Raw genomic sequence first — 17,281 nt, forward strand, 5'->3', positions numbered from 1 at the left:
GAAACATTCTTTCATGTCTCTAAAAACACCATCGTATTTTACATAAGGGAAAAACAAAAGCAACTTACAGCCATTTTATACCAGGGAAAGAAGACTGTTTGCTACAATTCAAACATTCTAACCCAGTGTTTTTCAACCTTGGCGACTTTAAGTCCCGTGGACTTCAACTCCCAGAATCCCCCCAGCCAGCAGACTTAAAGTCGCCAAGGTTGAGAAACACTGTTCTAACCCTTAATTATATATTTTTTTTCAAAAAATGACATTTTTTTTTTAAAAAAGTAATAGTCATTCATTTTCTTGGAGAAGCTACTCAAACTCACCTGCAACGGCTGCAAACCCAGGGTCAATGTGCAAAGGATTCCAATCGCCACTAAGCCGATACAAGGCAGCCTACAGAACAAAAATAATTCGAAAAACATGATCAACAAATAAATAAAAGTTTACTTTTTTTCCTGGTGACTAAGAACAGAATCTGCTCCAAAATGCATTCATTTGCAATGCACTCTACAGTTTCTCTTTCCATACCGACGGGAAATAAAGTGACTAACATCATAAAACAAAAGTTGTTAAAAACAAACAACAACAAATTTCAAGGAACAGAAGCTAAGCAGGAGGTGTCTGTCACAAGGCACATCACTGGTGCTGTAACACAACCAAACAGGCTCAATTCAGTTGCATTTCTTGGCACAACCATCAAGCCAGAATGGAAAGTCTTCTGTGTTTTCATCCTTCAGAACAGATTGACGCAGTGTACGGAGTGTATGTCTCCTGATTCAGCTCAACGGGCTGGGATGGCACATAGAATGAGAGATGGAGAAGGTTTCTATACAACTTTATTTTGAATCAACTACTCAACCACAACAATTTGTAAACAAACAAACAAAGAAACTGAAGCATGTCAATTGAGCTACTAATTACAGTGTCAAAATCTGAGAAGTTGGTTCCAGTTCTGTTTCAATATACTACTACTGCTATCTATATGAAATACAATGCTTTTGGAATGTTTTATTTAACATGTCAGCTAAGTCAATTATGCTATTTTGCAAGACTCTTCCAAATGCTCTATTTGACTTTTTTTCTTCTTCTTCACAGTGTCCAGTGAGGTGATAGCATCTATCTGACCTGAACTGGGTTCAGGGAAAAAAGAAAAGCAGGTAAGAAGAGTGAAATCAGTTAATACAGAACTTAGATGATCACTCCCAAATCCTAGGGCTTTAGGCTAGACAGAGAAGCTCCAAATCTTGGAACAAGGCAACATCAAGCCACTTCTGCATTATCGCCATGAAACCACATAAACAACACGACATTGCTAACCATGAAGATCTGTTTGACAGAATATTTGCTTTGGTTTGATAATAATGAGGAACCATCTTCTGTCTAAGGAGAATGACTAGTATTCATTGAATTTAGATTTGAAGAAGAGACCAAATGTTATTTGGAGTATGACAAAACTTAAGATTTCCTAAGCCTTCAGGTATGTCTGTCTTGTGTGTAATTAAGTTGTGGTGTTTTGTTTTTGGTTTTGTTTTGCTATAGGGGCTGGCACATGAAAAATGAGTTTGCTATTGTTGCACATACAAACATGTGTTTGTTGCACACACAAACACGTGTGTGTGACTGTGTGAGTGTGCGTGTGGAATTTGTGTGGGTGGAGATATATAGTTGTACCAAATTCATATTTAAAGAGACACTTCAAAATCAAGACAGATGCTCTAAATATAACCAACAGCAACATTTTGGATTCTTTTTCTTCCATGAAAACCTTTAGCATTTATGCCACTCTTTATTTCTTTTCCATCTTCAGACTGACCCTCTGGGCAGAGAATATTCTTTAGGCACATATTAATATTCTTTTTCCATAAGCTATATGTGCAACTGAACTAACCTTAAATTTATGCCTCATGTTTCTTCCTGATAATCCAAATGCTGTTTGTTACTGCATATTTATATCTTTTCAGCTTAAGAATTGCTATTAATTTTGGAAAGCTAAGATTCTGGTTTTGCTGTATAAATTTTTGACAAGATAACTGACACATGAAAGAACTCAATGGGATCAGATCTGCAATGCTGTTAAGCTGTGAAGATCCAGAAGAATCATTTAGGTTCTTGCATGTGATTCTCCACAGTTCATTAAAAAAAATCCATATTACGGTACAGTAAGGTCATCTGCGTCAGAACATATATTTACTAAATTCCACATCTGAATAAAAGAATTAATTGTAAATATAGTGACATGGTAACCAGGTCTAAAGAGACATATTTGGTCTTTGGTCTATAAACTGCACTGGAGGAATCTTCAATGGAAGAAAATAACAGTCCACCATATCTGGAGGTTGACGAAGGCTGATGTACAGTTAGAGTGAACTTGCTCATATGTTAGTATATGTTACTTTACTATATAACTGAGACATTTAGGACTGATGGGGAGCAGGCAGCAACCAGATGTTTCTTAAGGTAGAACTAGAGTATATAAGAATGCAGAATTGTTGCAGAAGCATAAAGGTTCCCCTCGCACATATGTGCTAGTCGTTCCCAACTCTAGGGGGCAGTGCTCATCTCTGTTTCAAAGCCGAAGAGCCAGCACAGTCCAAAGATGTCTCCATGGTCCTGTGGAAGGCACATGGAATGCTGTTACCTTCCCACCAAAGGTGGTTCCTATTTTTCTACTTGCATTTTTACATGCTTTCGAACTGCTAGGTTGGCAGAAGCTGGGACAAGTAATGGGAGCTCACTCCATTATGTGACACTAGGGATTGGAACCGCTGAACTGCCGACCTCCTGATTAACAAGCTCAGCATCTTAGCCACTACGTCCAGAAGCATACAAATCGCTTTTTATAGATTGCTATATACAACTTGGCTTCATTTGTTTGTTTATATCCTGCCTTTATTATTTTTGTAAATAATTCAACATACTGGTATCTAATACTCCTCCCTTCTCATATTTTCCCCACTAAAACAACCCTGTCAGAAGTCACCCAGCTGGCTTTCATGCCTAAGGTAGGACTAGAAATCACAGTCTCCATGTATCTGCTCTGGTACTTTAACCAATAGACCAAACTGGCTTTCAAATTTGCCACTTGCTTAATTAATGTTCATACTTCCAAAAATCACTTTGCCATGTCGAATGAGCCTTTCAAATTCTGTCTTAGTTAAAAGTAATTTAAAGCACAGATAAAATTGGTGAAAGGGAACTGAAAAACAAAAGAAAGAAAAATATGCAATTTTTGCATGCCCACAACAATGGTATTTCCTTTCATTTTCAATATCATGTAAAAATGGATCCCTCTCTGGACCATGACAAAAATCAAATGATTAGGAGCAATAGACTGAAGTCAGTTGTGATATGGTTCGATTGTTCTCCAATTAATAACAGAAACTGTCAAATTTTATTTCCTAACAATTTAGACGTTCTGCCAGATCAAAAGTGGAAAAACAATATCCAGTCTGTCTGTAGCAATTTTTCAGTATTGCCAGCTGTCAACAGTAAAGGTTACATGCAAAACTAACATAAATTGAAGCCAACAATATCAGCATGCATTATTTTATGAATGAGAGAAAATGAACCAGTCTCTCCCTTTCTCTCAAGTAAAAATTGTTTTAATCAAATATACCTCCAGATCTAGAATAAAACAAACAATCATAGTGGCATAGTATAGATAAATAATTAATAAAGGTAAATTGGAAGATATGTGGATCCACAACTTAATTTCTTATCCCATTCCACTTTGATAAAGAGCAGTCCTGCCCCTATCTGGTGGAGGATTACAGTTCTCAAAAAAGGAAAATGGTGAAGAATTTTGTTGCAGTACTTTTTTACAAAAGCACTGAAAATTCTTCTCTTCCCTTAATTACAAAATATAACACATACCAATGCAAGTGTACATGTGGCATTTTATAGAGCTCTTCATAATAAAAACTGAAAGAAGCTATGTGGATGGGAGTATCACGTGCACATTTTCCCATTTATCTATTCTTGTGTGAACACCTGCACAGAACTAGGTTCTCATTGGCCTCTTGCTATCAATCTAAAACATACCAATGAAAGGCTACATTTAGTGTAGCCAAATTCAAGTTGGTCCAGAGTAAAATGATTAGGATTGTTATTTGACTTTCTGCTTGAGCACCAAATAGTTTCAAAAATATTTATAGTGGAGAAGAAAATGTGTGAAAACTGAATGTCTTGAAAGTATCACATATTTAAAGTTTAAAATAAAGCTCTTGAAAGTTTGACTTTTTATGTAAGCAAAATATGTTGTATAAGAGAATGTACTTGCGGATAGAAAAAATATCAGTAGCTTCACATACACACACACATTTAAAAAGGAATGTTTGCTCTGAAAATTGATATAACAAGGGATGCTATAAAGATAAATTCCGTTGTCAAATATTAAACATTTGTGTAAGAGAGAAAACACAATGTCTGACAAATCCCTTAAGCTACAGTTTTATCCCCTATCATCTAGAAATCAACACACTGACCAAAGGACACTTTAAAAAAAACCCTCTAAGCTAGAATTAGGTCTGCCCTTCTGCAAGATTAATCCCATACAAGATTATTTTCTATAATAACAAACAGCAGCACTGTGAATTAAGGCCAGCCCTCTTGTTTAACTCCATAACCCTATCAAAGAGCAGCTGAAATAGCAAGGGAAGAAAAACAAAAATAAAAGAACACCAAAGCATCCAAGCCTGTGTAATTTGTAGAGGAAAAAATCAATCTATGGCAGAAACAATATACATACATTTGCGGCATGTCATGTTACCAAATTAAAAGCAAATATTACAAAGACCCACAGGTTTCAGTTTGACAATGAATCTCCCTCGCCTTCCTTGAAGTTGAGCAAAACTTTGAGATGTGGAAGGATAGGAGGAAGAGAATTAAACTAAAGATGAGGTAATGAAACCGATGTTCATTGCACATACATCCATGTTCTGAGAATGTTTTTGTTTTCCTGAATCAGAGAGGCTATTACAAGTATCCTTTTAAAATATTTAACAGGCACATATTTCTGCTCATAAATTTCTGCTGTAAGATATACAGTCCTGGGATGCAGGTGCTGCTGCTACTGAGTTGGCAAAAGACCTGTTTGGTCTGTTAAGTCCTTTGAAATCTTCTTTTCTTTTATGTGACTAGGCTGCTGTCTGGATTCCTGGCTATGCTGTTTATTGCTATGCTACTCCACTGCTTGTTTATGCTTACTATAAGAGTTGAAAACAAAGAGGTTGCCATATGTAGAACATCTGAAGTTTCCCACCTCCCCCAATCTTTAATAGTATACTTTATGCAGCATTTTAATATCCAGCACAATTCAATGCAATTACAGTAAGAGACATAATAACAGAGGCCAAACTGAACCCAGATTAGGAACAGTATGAATTGTACAGGTCACCAATAAATAAAGCCTATAGGTAGAGCCTTTGACTATGCTAAAGCCTTTGATTGTGTGGATCATAACAAATTGTGGCAACTTCTTAAAGAGATGGGAGTACCAGACCATCTTATTTGTCACTTGAGAAACCTATATGCTGGTCAAGAAGCAACACTGAGAACAGGACACAAAATCACTGTTTGGTTCAATATTGGGAAAGAAGTCCAGCAAGGCTGTATACTGTCACCCTGCCTATTTAACTTATATGCAGAGCACATCATGAAAAAGATGGGGCTAGATAAATCAAAAGTTGGAATTAAGATTGCCAGAAGTATCAACAACCTCAGATATGCAATGATACCACTGTAATGGCAGAAAGAGAAGAGGAACTAAAGCGCCGCTTGTTGTAGGAACAAGGAGAGTGCAAAAGTTGGCCTGAAACTCAACATTAAGAAAACTAAGATCATGGCATCTGGCCTTCTCAACTCTTGGCAAATAGATGGGGAAGAAATGGAGGTAGTGACAGATTTTATTTTCCTGGGCTCCAAGATCACTGCAGAATGGGACTGCAGCCAGGAAATTAAAAGATGCTTGCTCCTGTGGAGGAAAGCTATGGCAAATCTAGACAGGAAAAACATCACCCTGCCAACAAAAGTGCGTATAGTCAAGGCTATGGTTTTCCCAGTTGCAATGTATGGCTGTGAAAGTTGGACCATAAGAAAGACTGAGCGCTAAAGAATTGAGGCCTTTGAACTATGGTGCGGGAGAAGACTCCTGCGAGTCCCTTGGACTGCAAGGCGATCCAACCGGTCACTCATAGAGAAGATCAACCCTGACTGCTCTTTAGAAGGCCAGATCCTGAAGATGAAACTCAAAAACTTTGGCCACCTAATGAGAAGGAAGGACTCACTAGAGAAGAGCCTAATGCTGGCAAAGATGGAGGGCAAAAGAAGTAGGGGACGACAGAGAAAGATGTGGCTGGATGGAGTCACTGAAGCAGTTGGCATGAGCTTAAATAGACTCCAGAGGATGGTAGAGGACAGGAAAGCCTGGAGGAACATTGTCCATGGGGTCGCGATGGGTCGGACACGACTTTGCAACTAACAACAAGAGGTAGGAAAATTTAATTGGCTGAAAAATGGTACCTACTAGTGGAACCTCCTATACAAGTATCTCATGTTTTTTCTCTAAGCATCGGTTCAGTGCAAAGGTGTTGATGGGTTCCTCAAACAGAGAAATTCTCTGCATGTACCTTTGTCTCAGTAAAGGTCTCTTTCACATTGACACAAAGCTGTAGTTCTGTATGTCCATTCAATATATAGAGGTGCAACTATTGATAGATCCTTTCAATCTCTTTCATAATCTTCTCCACTGTGAATCATTTAAAAACTATTGCAATGCTGGGTTTGAATTGCTCTATTGTAGAGAGTAAAGAAGGTGGCATTGAAGGAGAGACGGGAAAACCATTCCCAAGGGCCTGAAAAGGAAAATTTAGATGGAATCTGTGACATGTGGAAAGTGTACACAAACTTCTCAGCCACCTTCTCTATTTACACTATTATTAAAAAAAGGAAGAAGCGGAAGCTCAATCAACTTGCAGGATGATGTTACTATAGCCAGTCCAAATAAAAATAATGTTTAGTTTTGTGTGAAGTTTATTTCTTTATCTTGTCTGCCTTGTAGCGTTAACATCTATGCTGAATTATTATACAACTCTGTATTCAATCTTAAGAACAGCTTCTAGTATGACAGGATATTTGGACCATCCTGATGGGGGGAGATGTTCCACCTTTAATCTGAGGGGAGGTTGAACTTCCCTCTTTAGGACTGGTGCACAATTTGAGGAATCTTCTCAGATTTATTGTTCCTGCTCAAGGACAAGGTGAGTGGGGGCAGCTGTTTGAAACCAATTTAGGAGATAGCGTTTGTTTTCTCTGGACATTGTTTTTGCAGTTGTGGAATGTTTTAATTTAAATGTTATATATTGTATCATGCTTAGGGTCATATTGGAGTTGAACAGTTGATATATTTAATAAATAAATAAACTACTAACAAAGAATTTAAAAACCCTATTTTTACATAGCAGTATGACAAAAGATGGAAGCTGAACAGTGAAAGTTTTACACAACAAATTTAAAGGCAAAGCTGTTGAAAATTCAGTATTTCGTGGAATCTGTGCTTTATAGCAAAGTCCTTGGTACTTTCTTCACCTAGGACTGAAGATGTTACCTAGTTGGCTAATGAAACTTCTAGAGGAAAACAACCACATTCAGAAAACACCAAGCATCCCACAGCTCAATTCTGAGCTACATATATTCTTTTCTAGTGGTTTATAGTACATATTAAGAAAACCCTGTAATCCTAATAAAATGCCTTTTTAGGTACTAGCTTCAACCAGCTTTAGGAAGGTTGTGTATATTCCAATATAGTTGTATAACTACAACAGCTGAAATCTAATTAATTCCTAGACATGCATAGATATATTTTATCAATCAACACTTATTAGGTCAATTTATAATATTTGCACAATAAGTGTTGAAAGAATCAAACAAAAAGGAATTAAAAAGCAACACATGAAAACTGAGAATATATCAGTCTTATATCCGGCATTAATACCAGAGGTATTTGTACTCTGTGGAAAAGAATGGAATTAAAACTCCATTAAGTTAATCTTGGAGGAATACAGGGCATTATATGTGTTACCAATGACACAACTGTTGCCCAAATGGCTGCCTATGATCCTTGCCGTTATTCTTTGCCACAATTTATTTTCTCCTCAGTGCCTTCAAATGATAGGAGTTTGTGAAAATTGATTTCTTATTAACCCTTTTCCAAAAGCCATCATAGACAGATCAAGAGATGACTCCCAATAGGGAAACAAATCCCTTGACAAAATATTTATCTTTTCATTGATTTAAAACCTCATTCTGATATTTGGCAGTACTGAGAAGCAGCTTTTAAACTCTGTAGTAAGAGCATCCCCTTGTGGGACTGAAATGGGTATGTTCATCGGTTCACAAATTGTTAACAATTAAATGCTTTTAGATTTAGTTTAATCTTCTGTCAACACTTTTGCATGATGCGAAGATTAAACAGAAGAAAACACACTTGAAAGAAGCTCACATTACAAAGAAGCAACCGGAAGGGTAGGGGAGGGAAAGGCAGCACTTGCTCTTCATGACTGAACAAAAAAAATCTTTTTAAATTTATGTTGAAACTTTTAGAACACATTACTTCATTCATCCAGAATCCAGCCTGATTTTAGATCACTATATATTCTTAGGACAAGCTGTTAGTGTTCTTCTCCCTCCTCCTTCACTGTTTTAAGGCAGAGAGCCTCAAATCATGGGGCTGCTAGAGAAGATGGGAGACTTTTTAGAAATATTTGCTCTCTTGCACTTTGATGTATGGAAGAAGTTATAAAACAAACTCTTCTGGTTACCCTCAGCTCATTAAATTCTTTCCTTCATTATCCCTCCTCATAGTCAAGGAAATGAGCCTCGTGTTTCACTGCTGGTCCTATTCTCCTTGGTTAGTGTTCATTCACTGGCCAAAAGCCTGACTTTAACAGATTAGGGGCAAAGTCAGTCACTCTGTGCAAAAGCAGATGGAAGAATATTTGCTATATGCTTCAAAGGCCGAGAGAGAGAGATAAAGAAAAGGACCTAAGGCTTCTGACATGACAGCAACCCCTGCTACCTCCATCACTCCTGTCTTCATGCTTTCCAATGCAAGCTGTGACAGATGATGGGGATTTTCAGTATGGAGTGAATGCAACAAAGGTTTTGACAATGACATAAACGTCTGCCTAAGAACATTTTCTTCATCCTCTGACTCCTTCTGTCTCTCTAGGTATGACTGAGGCAAAGAGAGAAAGACTAATTCCTGCCAACAGTTATTCAGCCATATATTAGAAAATTGTACTGTGGCTGGTTAAAGCCTTTGCTGTTCAATGCCATGAATAAAATATGGTGCAAATGAAATCCTAGATTCAGAGAGTTGTTGAAATGAGCTGGTATCGTCTCTCATTCCCTGGGTTCAAATTCTTTCTCTTTCATGGAAGATCGGTCTGTGACTTTGGCCCTGGCCTACCCCAGAGTGTTGCTTCTGGGGCACTTACTAAACAAAGGACATCATTAGATCTGTATCCCACATCAAGCTTTTGGGAAAACGTAGTATACTAATCTAAAAAAAATAAAAAAATAATACAACCATATTGTCCTTTAAAATGAGCACGTCCTTAAATGACATGCGGCAGTGCATCAATAAAAATGCCTGGATTTACAGATAGTTCTCCACTTGCAACAGTTCATTTAATGACTGTTCACAATTACAATGGAACTGAAAAATGTGACTTATGACCATTTTTCACAGTTACGAAGTTTTGCAGCATCCCCATGAACATGTGATCAAGATTCAGATGCTTGGCAAGTGGTTCATATTTATGACCTTTGCTGTGTCCCAAGATCATGTGATCCCCTTTTGCGACCTTCTGACAAGCAAAGCCAATGGGGAAGCCAGATTCACTTAACAACCAGATTAGCAACTTATCAACCGCAGTGATTCACTTAACAACTGTGGCAAGAAAGGTCATAAAATGGGGCAAAACTCACTTAACTAATGTCTCATTTAATAATAGAAATTTGGGGCTCAATTGTGGTCGTAAGTTGAGGACTACCTGTACTTTATGTAAGGACGTACCCTAAATAGGACTCTCTTAGATGTGAATATTTTTATTTAAAAAACAAAGTTCTATTAATGGATGTTTAAGGCATGTTTTAAAAAGGTAGCATTGGGGAAGGGGGATGTTTACAGTAGAATACAAGACCTAAGTTAGTCCAAGACCCAAATGGATTCAAGCAGTTAGCTACCAACTGGTACTGCTCACAAGCTCTGTATTGCAAAATTCTAAAATCATTAATCAACTCCTCTAATTTTGGTAGTAATAGCAATAGCAATAGCAGTAAACTTATATACCGCTTCATAGGCCTTTCAGGCCTCTCTAAGCGGTTTACAGAGAGTCAGCATATTGCCCCCAACAATCTGGGTCCTCATTTTACCCACCTCGGAAGGATGGAAGGCTGAGTCAACCCTGAGCCGGTGAGATTTGAACCGCTGACCTGCTGATCTAGCAGTAGCCTGCAGTGCTGCATTTAACCACTGCGCCACCTTGGCTCATAGTAACTTAGTATTTCTAAAAAATGTGAACTGAGATTCATCATAAGAAATTGTACAGGTGGAACTTTTCACTAAGAATTAAAGTATTTACCTGATCTACTGTAGTGGCATCAGTGATTACAACATCTGGTGGTCTCTTGGGGGCTTCCACTGTGACCTAAAAGAGAGGAATGAATAAATGAATATAGAAGAAATAAAAAGAAGAAACATTATTTTTCTTTATGAAATGTTGGATGTTTGATAGTTTTACACAAATTGGTGAACTCTAAAGCTTTAACTAGAGTGGGCAGTTTCTCAGGTAGAGCGCTTGTACTGAAAATTACAAGAGGTAGTACTTAGAATATACCGTGTTTTCCCAAAAATAGGACTGGGTCTTATTTTCTTTTGACCCCCAAAATAAGTGCTTGGCCTTATTTTCAGGGAGGTCTTATTATTTTTGAGGTGCAGGAGGCGGCGACCGTGGTCACCTCATGGCTGCTGCAATATTTTCGGGGAGGGCTATTTTAGCACATGCGCCGGGGTGGATTCTAGCTGGCGTTACTGCAGGTTCGCTTGTGTGCACGCATGCACAGTTCAAATTGTTCTGTGCATGCGCAGAACTCCAAAAAAAGATGGCAATGGCAGCGACTGGGAAATTGGTTTGGGGGCATGGCCAGCCTGGGTGGCTGCCAGTTCTGCGACCCAGCCCGGCATACCACTACTGGTTCAGCTGAACTGTAGGAACCCACCTCTGGCATATGCTCAAAAGCCCTTATTATCCAGGGAGGTCTTATTTTCAGGGTAGATTCCAGAGGACAACCAATTGATTCTTAGGTATACTGCAAAATCTTAAACTGAGGTAATAATACATCAAAGTAAAATTAGTTCAAAGATCAGCAACCTGACCACCCTCCCTAAATAGCAAATGTTGCCAAGGAGTTTACTTGCAGTGCCCTACCATCCGCCCTGCTTAGTTTAACCAATGAAATAGATACATTTTGAGAGGCTGATGGTAGGGAGCATATTATGAGCTGAACAGAACTTAGTGTTTAAAAAATCAACTTCCAAGTGAGTGAACTGAATTCAGGGAGTAATTATTTTTTATGACTGTTAAGTAATTGGCAGTACATTTGAAATTCAGTAGCCTAACACAAAACTCATATTACCTTGGCTTTCTCAGATGATCGCTTTCCACCAAATCCTCCAGCTCCAATAGCAAAGATAGAGAACTGATTATAGCACAAAAGATCCTTTCCATGGTATGTGTGTACTAGAGAGGAAGAGGAAGCCAAAAAAGGTGCCTTTTTAAATTTTAATTTTAACCTTGTTTTTTTTTTTAAAAAAAATGAATAGAGTGGCTTGGGTGTTACACTTTTCAAAGGTAAAAAACTAAAATCATTGGGAGAGCATTAACTTCGCTGAAGGTCCAATCTGGAAAGAGAAATATTCACATGCTTTGAGCTTATATTATTATTCTATATTGTTTTGAAACTGATAGAACTATGACACTAAAAAGATTGATGATTCTTAAGAGATTCTTTTGCTATCCTAAACTCTATCACTGGCATATGAAATATATCATCATGACTAGAGCTATGAATGAACTGAGTACTGGGTGAGCTAGTTATAAAACACTAGAAGGGGAAGATTGGCTTCTGTTTTACAACACTGGTAGGCAGAAATCTGGCTTATGGCTCAGGAATTCTGGGAGTTGAAGTCCGTAAGTCATACAAGGGCCCACCGCTGGCATAAGTAATGTGTATAGCAGCTGCTGGTACATTATAGTATTGAGTTGTATTGTATAATATAGATGAGGGTTTTTTAGTTCTATGAAGGGCAGAAGAATGAACTAGAATTATTTCTCTGTCCTCAGAGGGAAGATAAGGAGGACATGACTGTTCCGGCAATGTACAAGGACTGGACTAGGACAAATCAGAATTACTATAGGTTTAGTTTCAATTTAATTATTTAACCAAAATCACTTTGTTGTTCTGGTACCCCCAGGATCTTACTTATTGACTCTATCGAGCTGGAAATCATGAATTTCACCCCATTCATTTCCAATGACAACCTCAACTTAGGACCGCAACTGAGCCCAAAATTTCTGTTGCTAAGCAAGACATTTTTCAAGTAAGCTTCGCCCCGTTTTACCACCTTTCTTGCCACATTTATTAAGTGAATCACTACAGCTGTTAAGTTACCTACAATAAGTTAACCTGGTTTCCCTATTGACTTTGCTTGTCAAAAGGTTGCCAAAGATGAACACATGACTCTGAGACACTGCAACCATCATAAATACGAGACAGTTGCCAAGCATCTGAATTTTGATCATGTGACCCCCAGGGATGCAATCGTTGTGTGAAAACTGGCCGTAAGTCACTTTTTTCATTGCTGTTGTAACTTTCAACAGTCACTAAATGAACTGTTGTAAGTCAAGTACTACCTTTATTACTCTATTTTTAGCCCTTATGTCAAGGCTTAGCATGTTCAATTAAAGCCATACAGAGCTAATACTTTGGGACAACTGAACATCCCTAGTACATCTAGAGGAATTTAAGTTACATGAGGCTTTTCCATACGCTCTATCATTTTTCCCTCTGAGATCAGGAAACTAGCTACTGGTGAATATGCCAGCTCTATATTATTTTTGGTTTTGAATGTTTTTATTTTATTCTGACCTTACTATTTATATCAACTGGATCAAGACTTTATTCTACCTATTTGTTAAAATTTGTAGTTTGTTTTCATTGCTCATTTTAAGATTTCGACAAGCTATTGTAGGAACAGCTAAAAGGAATTGTAAAGGTATTTTAAATACAACAGATTACATTTAAAATGTATCAAGAATAGGGTTATAAGTGAAAACAAGAATGTTTGGTTGGTGTAAGAGGTTCTAGGCTTCAATATGCCTTCTAAAAGTTTGGACTTCATAACTATAAATTTTCCAGTTATATATGAACACACATATCATTTACTTTTTCAGATTATTGCCTTGCATTGTAAAAAAAAGAGCCACAATATTACATTGTAGAAATGGAATGCTATGGAAATGGTTTGGACAAGCCAGGGAAAACTGAAGCTTATGGTAAAATTGAGTGTTTCCAATTCATTTTATACGACTTTCACCTGAGATGGCTCCCGGCCTTCCAAGTTATCATCAACTAGTTTTCAGGGCAGTTTCTATCCCAACATCTCCAGCTATTTATCCATCACAAAATCCAAGAGAATTACCATCTAAAAGTATAACAGCTCCCGAGCCTTTATCAAGAATGTCAGCAATAGTGGTTTGTGAAGTCAGTTTTCCTAAAATGTAAAACAAAATCAATAATAATTAATTTAACAATAATTTAACAATAATTTAACAATAATTTAACAATAATTTAACAACAATTTAACAACAATTTAACAATAATTTAACAATAATTTAACAATAATTTAACAATAATTTAACAATAATTTAACAATAATTTAACAATAATTTAACAATAATTTAACAATAATTTAACAATAATTTAACAATAATTCAACAAGGTTGGATGACTAATAACAAATAAGTACTAAAAAAAACCCATATATTTTTCTGTTTTCTTCATAGTATCATAGTATAAATGATTATTATTAATACAGCACAGAATAGATATGAAACAATAAAATTTTATTTGGACCAAGGACATTTGAGGGAAACCAAGTACAGTCAAGAGGGCATGTGCAACCATGTGACTGAAGCCCCAAGACTTTTTCACTTCCATTGTGATACTGGAGAGTTGTGGCAATCATTTGAACAGTTTGGGCCCCTTGCATGCAAAAGGTGCATTCTTCTGCATAAAAACATTAACTCATCCTACAAAAACATAGTCTTCAGAAACATTTTCACTTCCATTATTCCTAGGTGGCATGGATTATTTGAACCTTAACCAATCTGGAGACACTAAATTGAAGAAGATTATATTGAATACTTGCTCTGCTCTTTGATGCATGATAGTACTTAGAAAATCTCCCCTTAAGAGCAGGAAGAAAAGTTATATCTTAGATATAGCTCTATAGTATTCAGGAGTGGTTCAATTCCAGTGGAACTCCTATTCATATAACTACATAGAGAGAAAAACAATAACTAGAAGAGAAGAAGAGAAATAGTACGGTACATTTATGGAAATACAATATATTCTAATGAAGCTAATTAGATATGTAAAAGTCTCACCTGATGTAGGAAACGGTTTGTACAACTCCAAATATTGTTCACCATGTAAAGCCTAAGAGGAAAAATATTTTTCACAAAATATAGAACTGAAATATACATCAAACTATTTTCTTAAATACATTACCAGTTTAATTTGGCAAAGTGGGGGGCGGGGGGGAGGGGAAACAGGACTAAAGTTCAAATTGAGGATTTTCCCAATAAAAGACATTACTTTTTTATTTGTTGAAAAGTAATGAAAGTAATGAGGCATTACTATTTTATGGCCTTGTAAATCTTCATTGTCTGGAAGTGAATATGCCATTAGATGCAAAATATCCTTATCTCTTCCAAGGGTCCAATTTAAAAAGTAGTTTTCATTTAATTCACTTCCTTTTTTTCCTTTCACTAAACTTTCAGTGATTGGGTATTGTTTTTTAAATCATATTGTCAGTATCCCTCATAGTTTGTTTATTTTTTCTTTCTTTTGAAAGTAGAAATTAAAGCGTAAAATACCTCAAGCTCATTACTACTTCAGTCTGGTTTCAAAAAAGCATTGAAAAAACACCTACACGAAATGTCTAGCAAAGCATATCCAATTACTTTGTTATTCCATCCCAATAAAATTATTGTGATGGCTATTAGGCTGCTGTGATATTCATATCAATGCTACAGAACTGAGTCCACCCGACTCCCAAACTTCCACATTATCTTGGACACTGAGGAAAAACGGGAAGCCAAACTATGGATTTGGTACTTTGATTTTAAAGTTTTATTTATTTTATTTTATTTTATTTATTTATAAAACTCTTTCCATTTCCCCATTTTGTACTGGCAATGAACACAGTTTTCTATTAGGTTGTAACATAAAACAAATTAGTTGCTCTATTGCATCCTTACTCTTGTTAAATCAACATTGAGTCCTGGAATACTGGCTATACCACCATCAATCGTGGAAGCTTGAGCTGGTATGACTGCAAAAGTAGGAAGGCAGCAAAACTCTTCACTCCCTTCAAACAGGAATTTCAGATTATCCGGATCCTTGGTGGACATACCCACTCCAAGCGCATACAAAATGGGCTGCAAATGAGTGTATTCATATGCAAACTCGGGTAACTTGTGGCCAATGCTTTTTGCCTGTGGGTATTAAACACACACATTATTTGTTGATTTAGATGTTTAGCTACTAATATTTGCCATTAGTTCAAGGAGCTTAAAGTGTTTAAAGTTTGTAAATAAACACTTGCCATAAGTGATGATAATCATATCTAGTTCTTTCAAGATGTATACATACTTACAGGAAAACACTTGGTTCACATTTCTCAGAAAAGGATTTTACATATTTTAACAACATCTATTTTATTTATATAAATAACAACACATTAAGCATTTTATTGACTAATACATTTTACCAACTAACATATAGGGCAACACTGTTGCTGAACCCCCACTGCCAGTAATTCTAGTCAGTGTAAGAGTGAGACACTCCGAATGTAAATGAAGGTGTGGGTCAGTTGGCGAGGTGGCGCAGTGGTTAAATGCAGCACTGCAGGCTACTTCAGCTGACTGCAGTTCTGCTACTTCAGCTGACTGCAGTTCTGCAGTTCGGCTGTTCAAATCTCACCGGCTTAGGGTTGACTCAGCCTTCCATCTTTCCGAGGTGAGTAAAATGAGGACCCGGATTGTTGTTGGGGTCAATATGCTGACTCTGTAAACCGCTTAGAGAGGGCTGAAAGCCCTATGAAGCGGTATATAAGTCTAACTGCTATTGCTATTGCTATAGTTATAAAAAATCATTTTAGAAATTAGCATATAATCCTAATAAATCTTATCAAGATTTAAATCATTCCAAACATAACAAATTATTTCTTTGATTCTAAGCATTAAAATGTCAGGAAGGCTGAAGGTAAATGTATTATGGGTTAATTATAACCCAAAAGCCAAATGCACCCTTATTTCAATATCTCTATGTAAGGTTAGGGTTAGGGTTGAGCAGGGCTTTGGAAATCTAGTCCAACCCCTGCTCAAGCAGAAGCTTTCTAGTATCTTCTTAAAAGCCTCCAGTGATGGAGCATCCACAAATTCTGAAGGCAAGCTATTCCACTGGTTAATTGTTCTGTTAGAAAATTTATCCTTAGTTCTAGGTTGCTTCTCTCTTTGATCAGTTTCTTTTCTGACCCCCTCCTCTGTCCAGTAACGAATGCCGAGACAAGCTTAAATGGAATGTCCTTTAATAACAAGACACCAAAACCTCGGTGGCTGAAAGCCAAGCAAAACAAACAGATAAGGACCTTGGCAGCAACTCAGACAAACTCAGGCAGCAATAAACACAGATAAGGCTTGGCAGCAATCCAGCCTGCCAAGCTCCCAGTACTGTCCTCCAACATTCAATCCTGCATTGACGTCTGCAAGAGGGGCGTGTCACAAGCAGTCTTTTTTATAGTCTGGAGAGGAGCCTAATGACCACCAGCTGAGTGCAATTACCTCCTGTAATTGTGTAATTGTTCCTGACGCCGAGTAGCTCTTCAATGGCATCGAGGAACAACTCACTGCTGGCTTTTGGATCACTCTCCCTTGTC

At 37.1% G+C, this 17,281-nt stretch overlaps 1 protein-coding gene across 1 annotated transcript in view; it reads right to left on the bottom strand.

Annotated features, from left to right (window-relative positions):
- Window positions 1-17,281, bottom strand: part of HSD17B4 (hydroxysteroid 17-beta dehydrogenase 4) — a 64,416-nt gene that overhangs the window by 15,254 nt on the left and 31,881 nt on the right. The window contains exons 13-18 of the mRNA XM_032214116.1: window positions 15,603-15,839; window positions 14,727-14,778; window positions 13,760-13,831; window positions 11,695-11,798; window positions 10,641-10,706; window positions 321-390 (exon numbers count right to left, since the gene is read on the bottom strand). Coding sequence (XP_032070007.1) covers window positions 321-390; window positions 10,641-10,706; window positions 11,695-11,798; window positions 13,760-13,831; window positions 14,727-14,778; window positions 15,603-15,839 — 601 coding nt within the window. The remainder of the gene's footprint in view (window positions 1-320; window positions 391-10,640; window positions 10,707-11,694; window positions 11,799-13,759; window positions 13,832-14,726; window positions 14,779-15,602; window positions 15,840-17,281) is intronic.

This window comes from Thamnophis elegans, chromosome 3 (genome assembly GCF_009769535.1).
Source record: "Thamnophis elegans isolate rThaEle1 chromosome 3, rThaEle1.pri, whole genome shotgun sequence".
Lineage (NCBI taxonomy): Eukaryota > Metazoa > Chordata > Lepidosauria > Squamata > Colubridae > Thamnophis > Thamnophis elegans.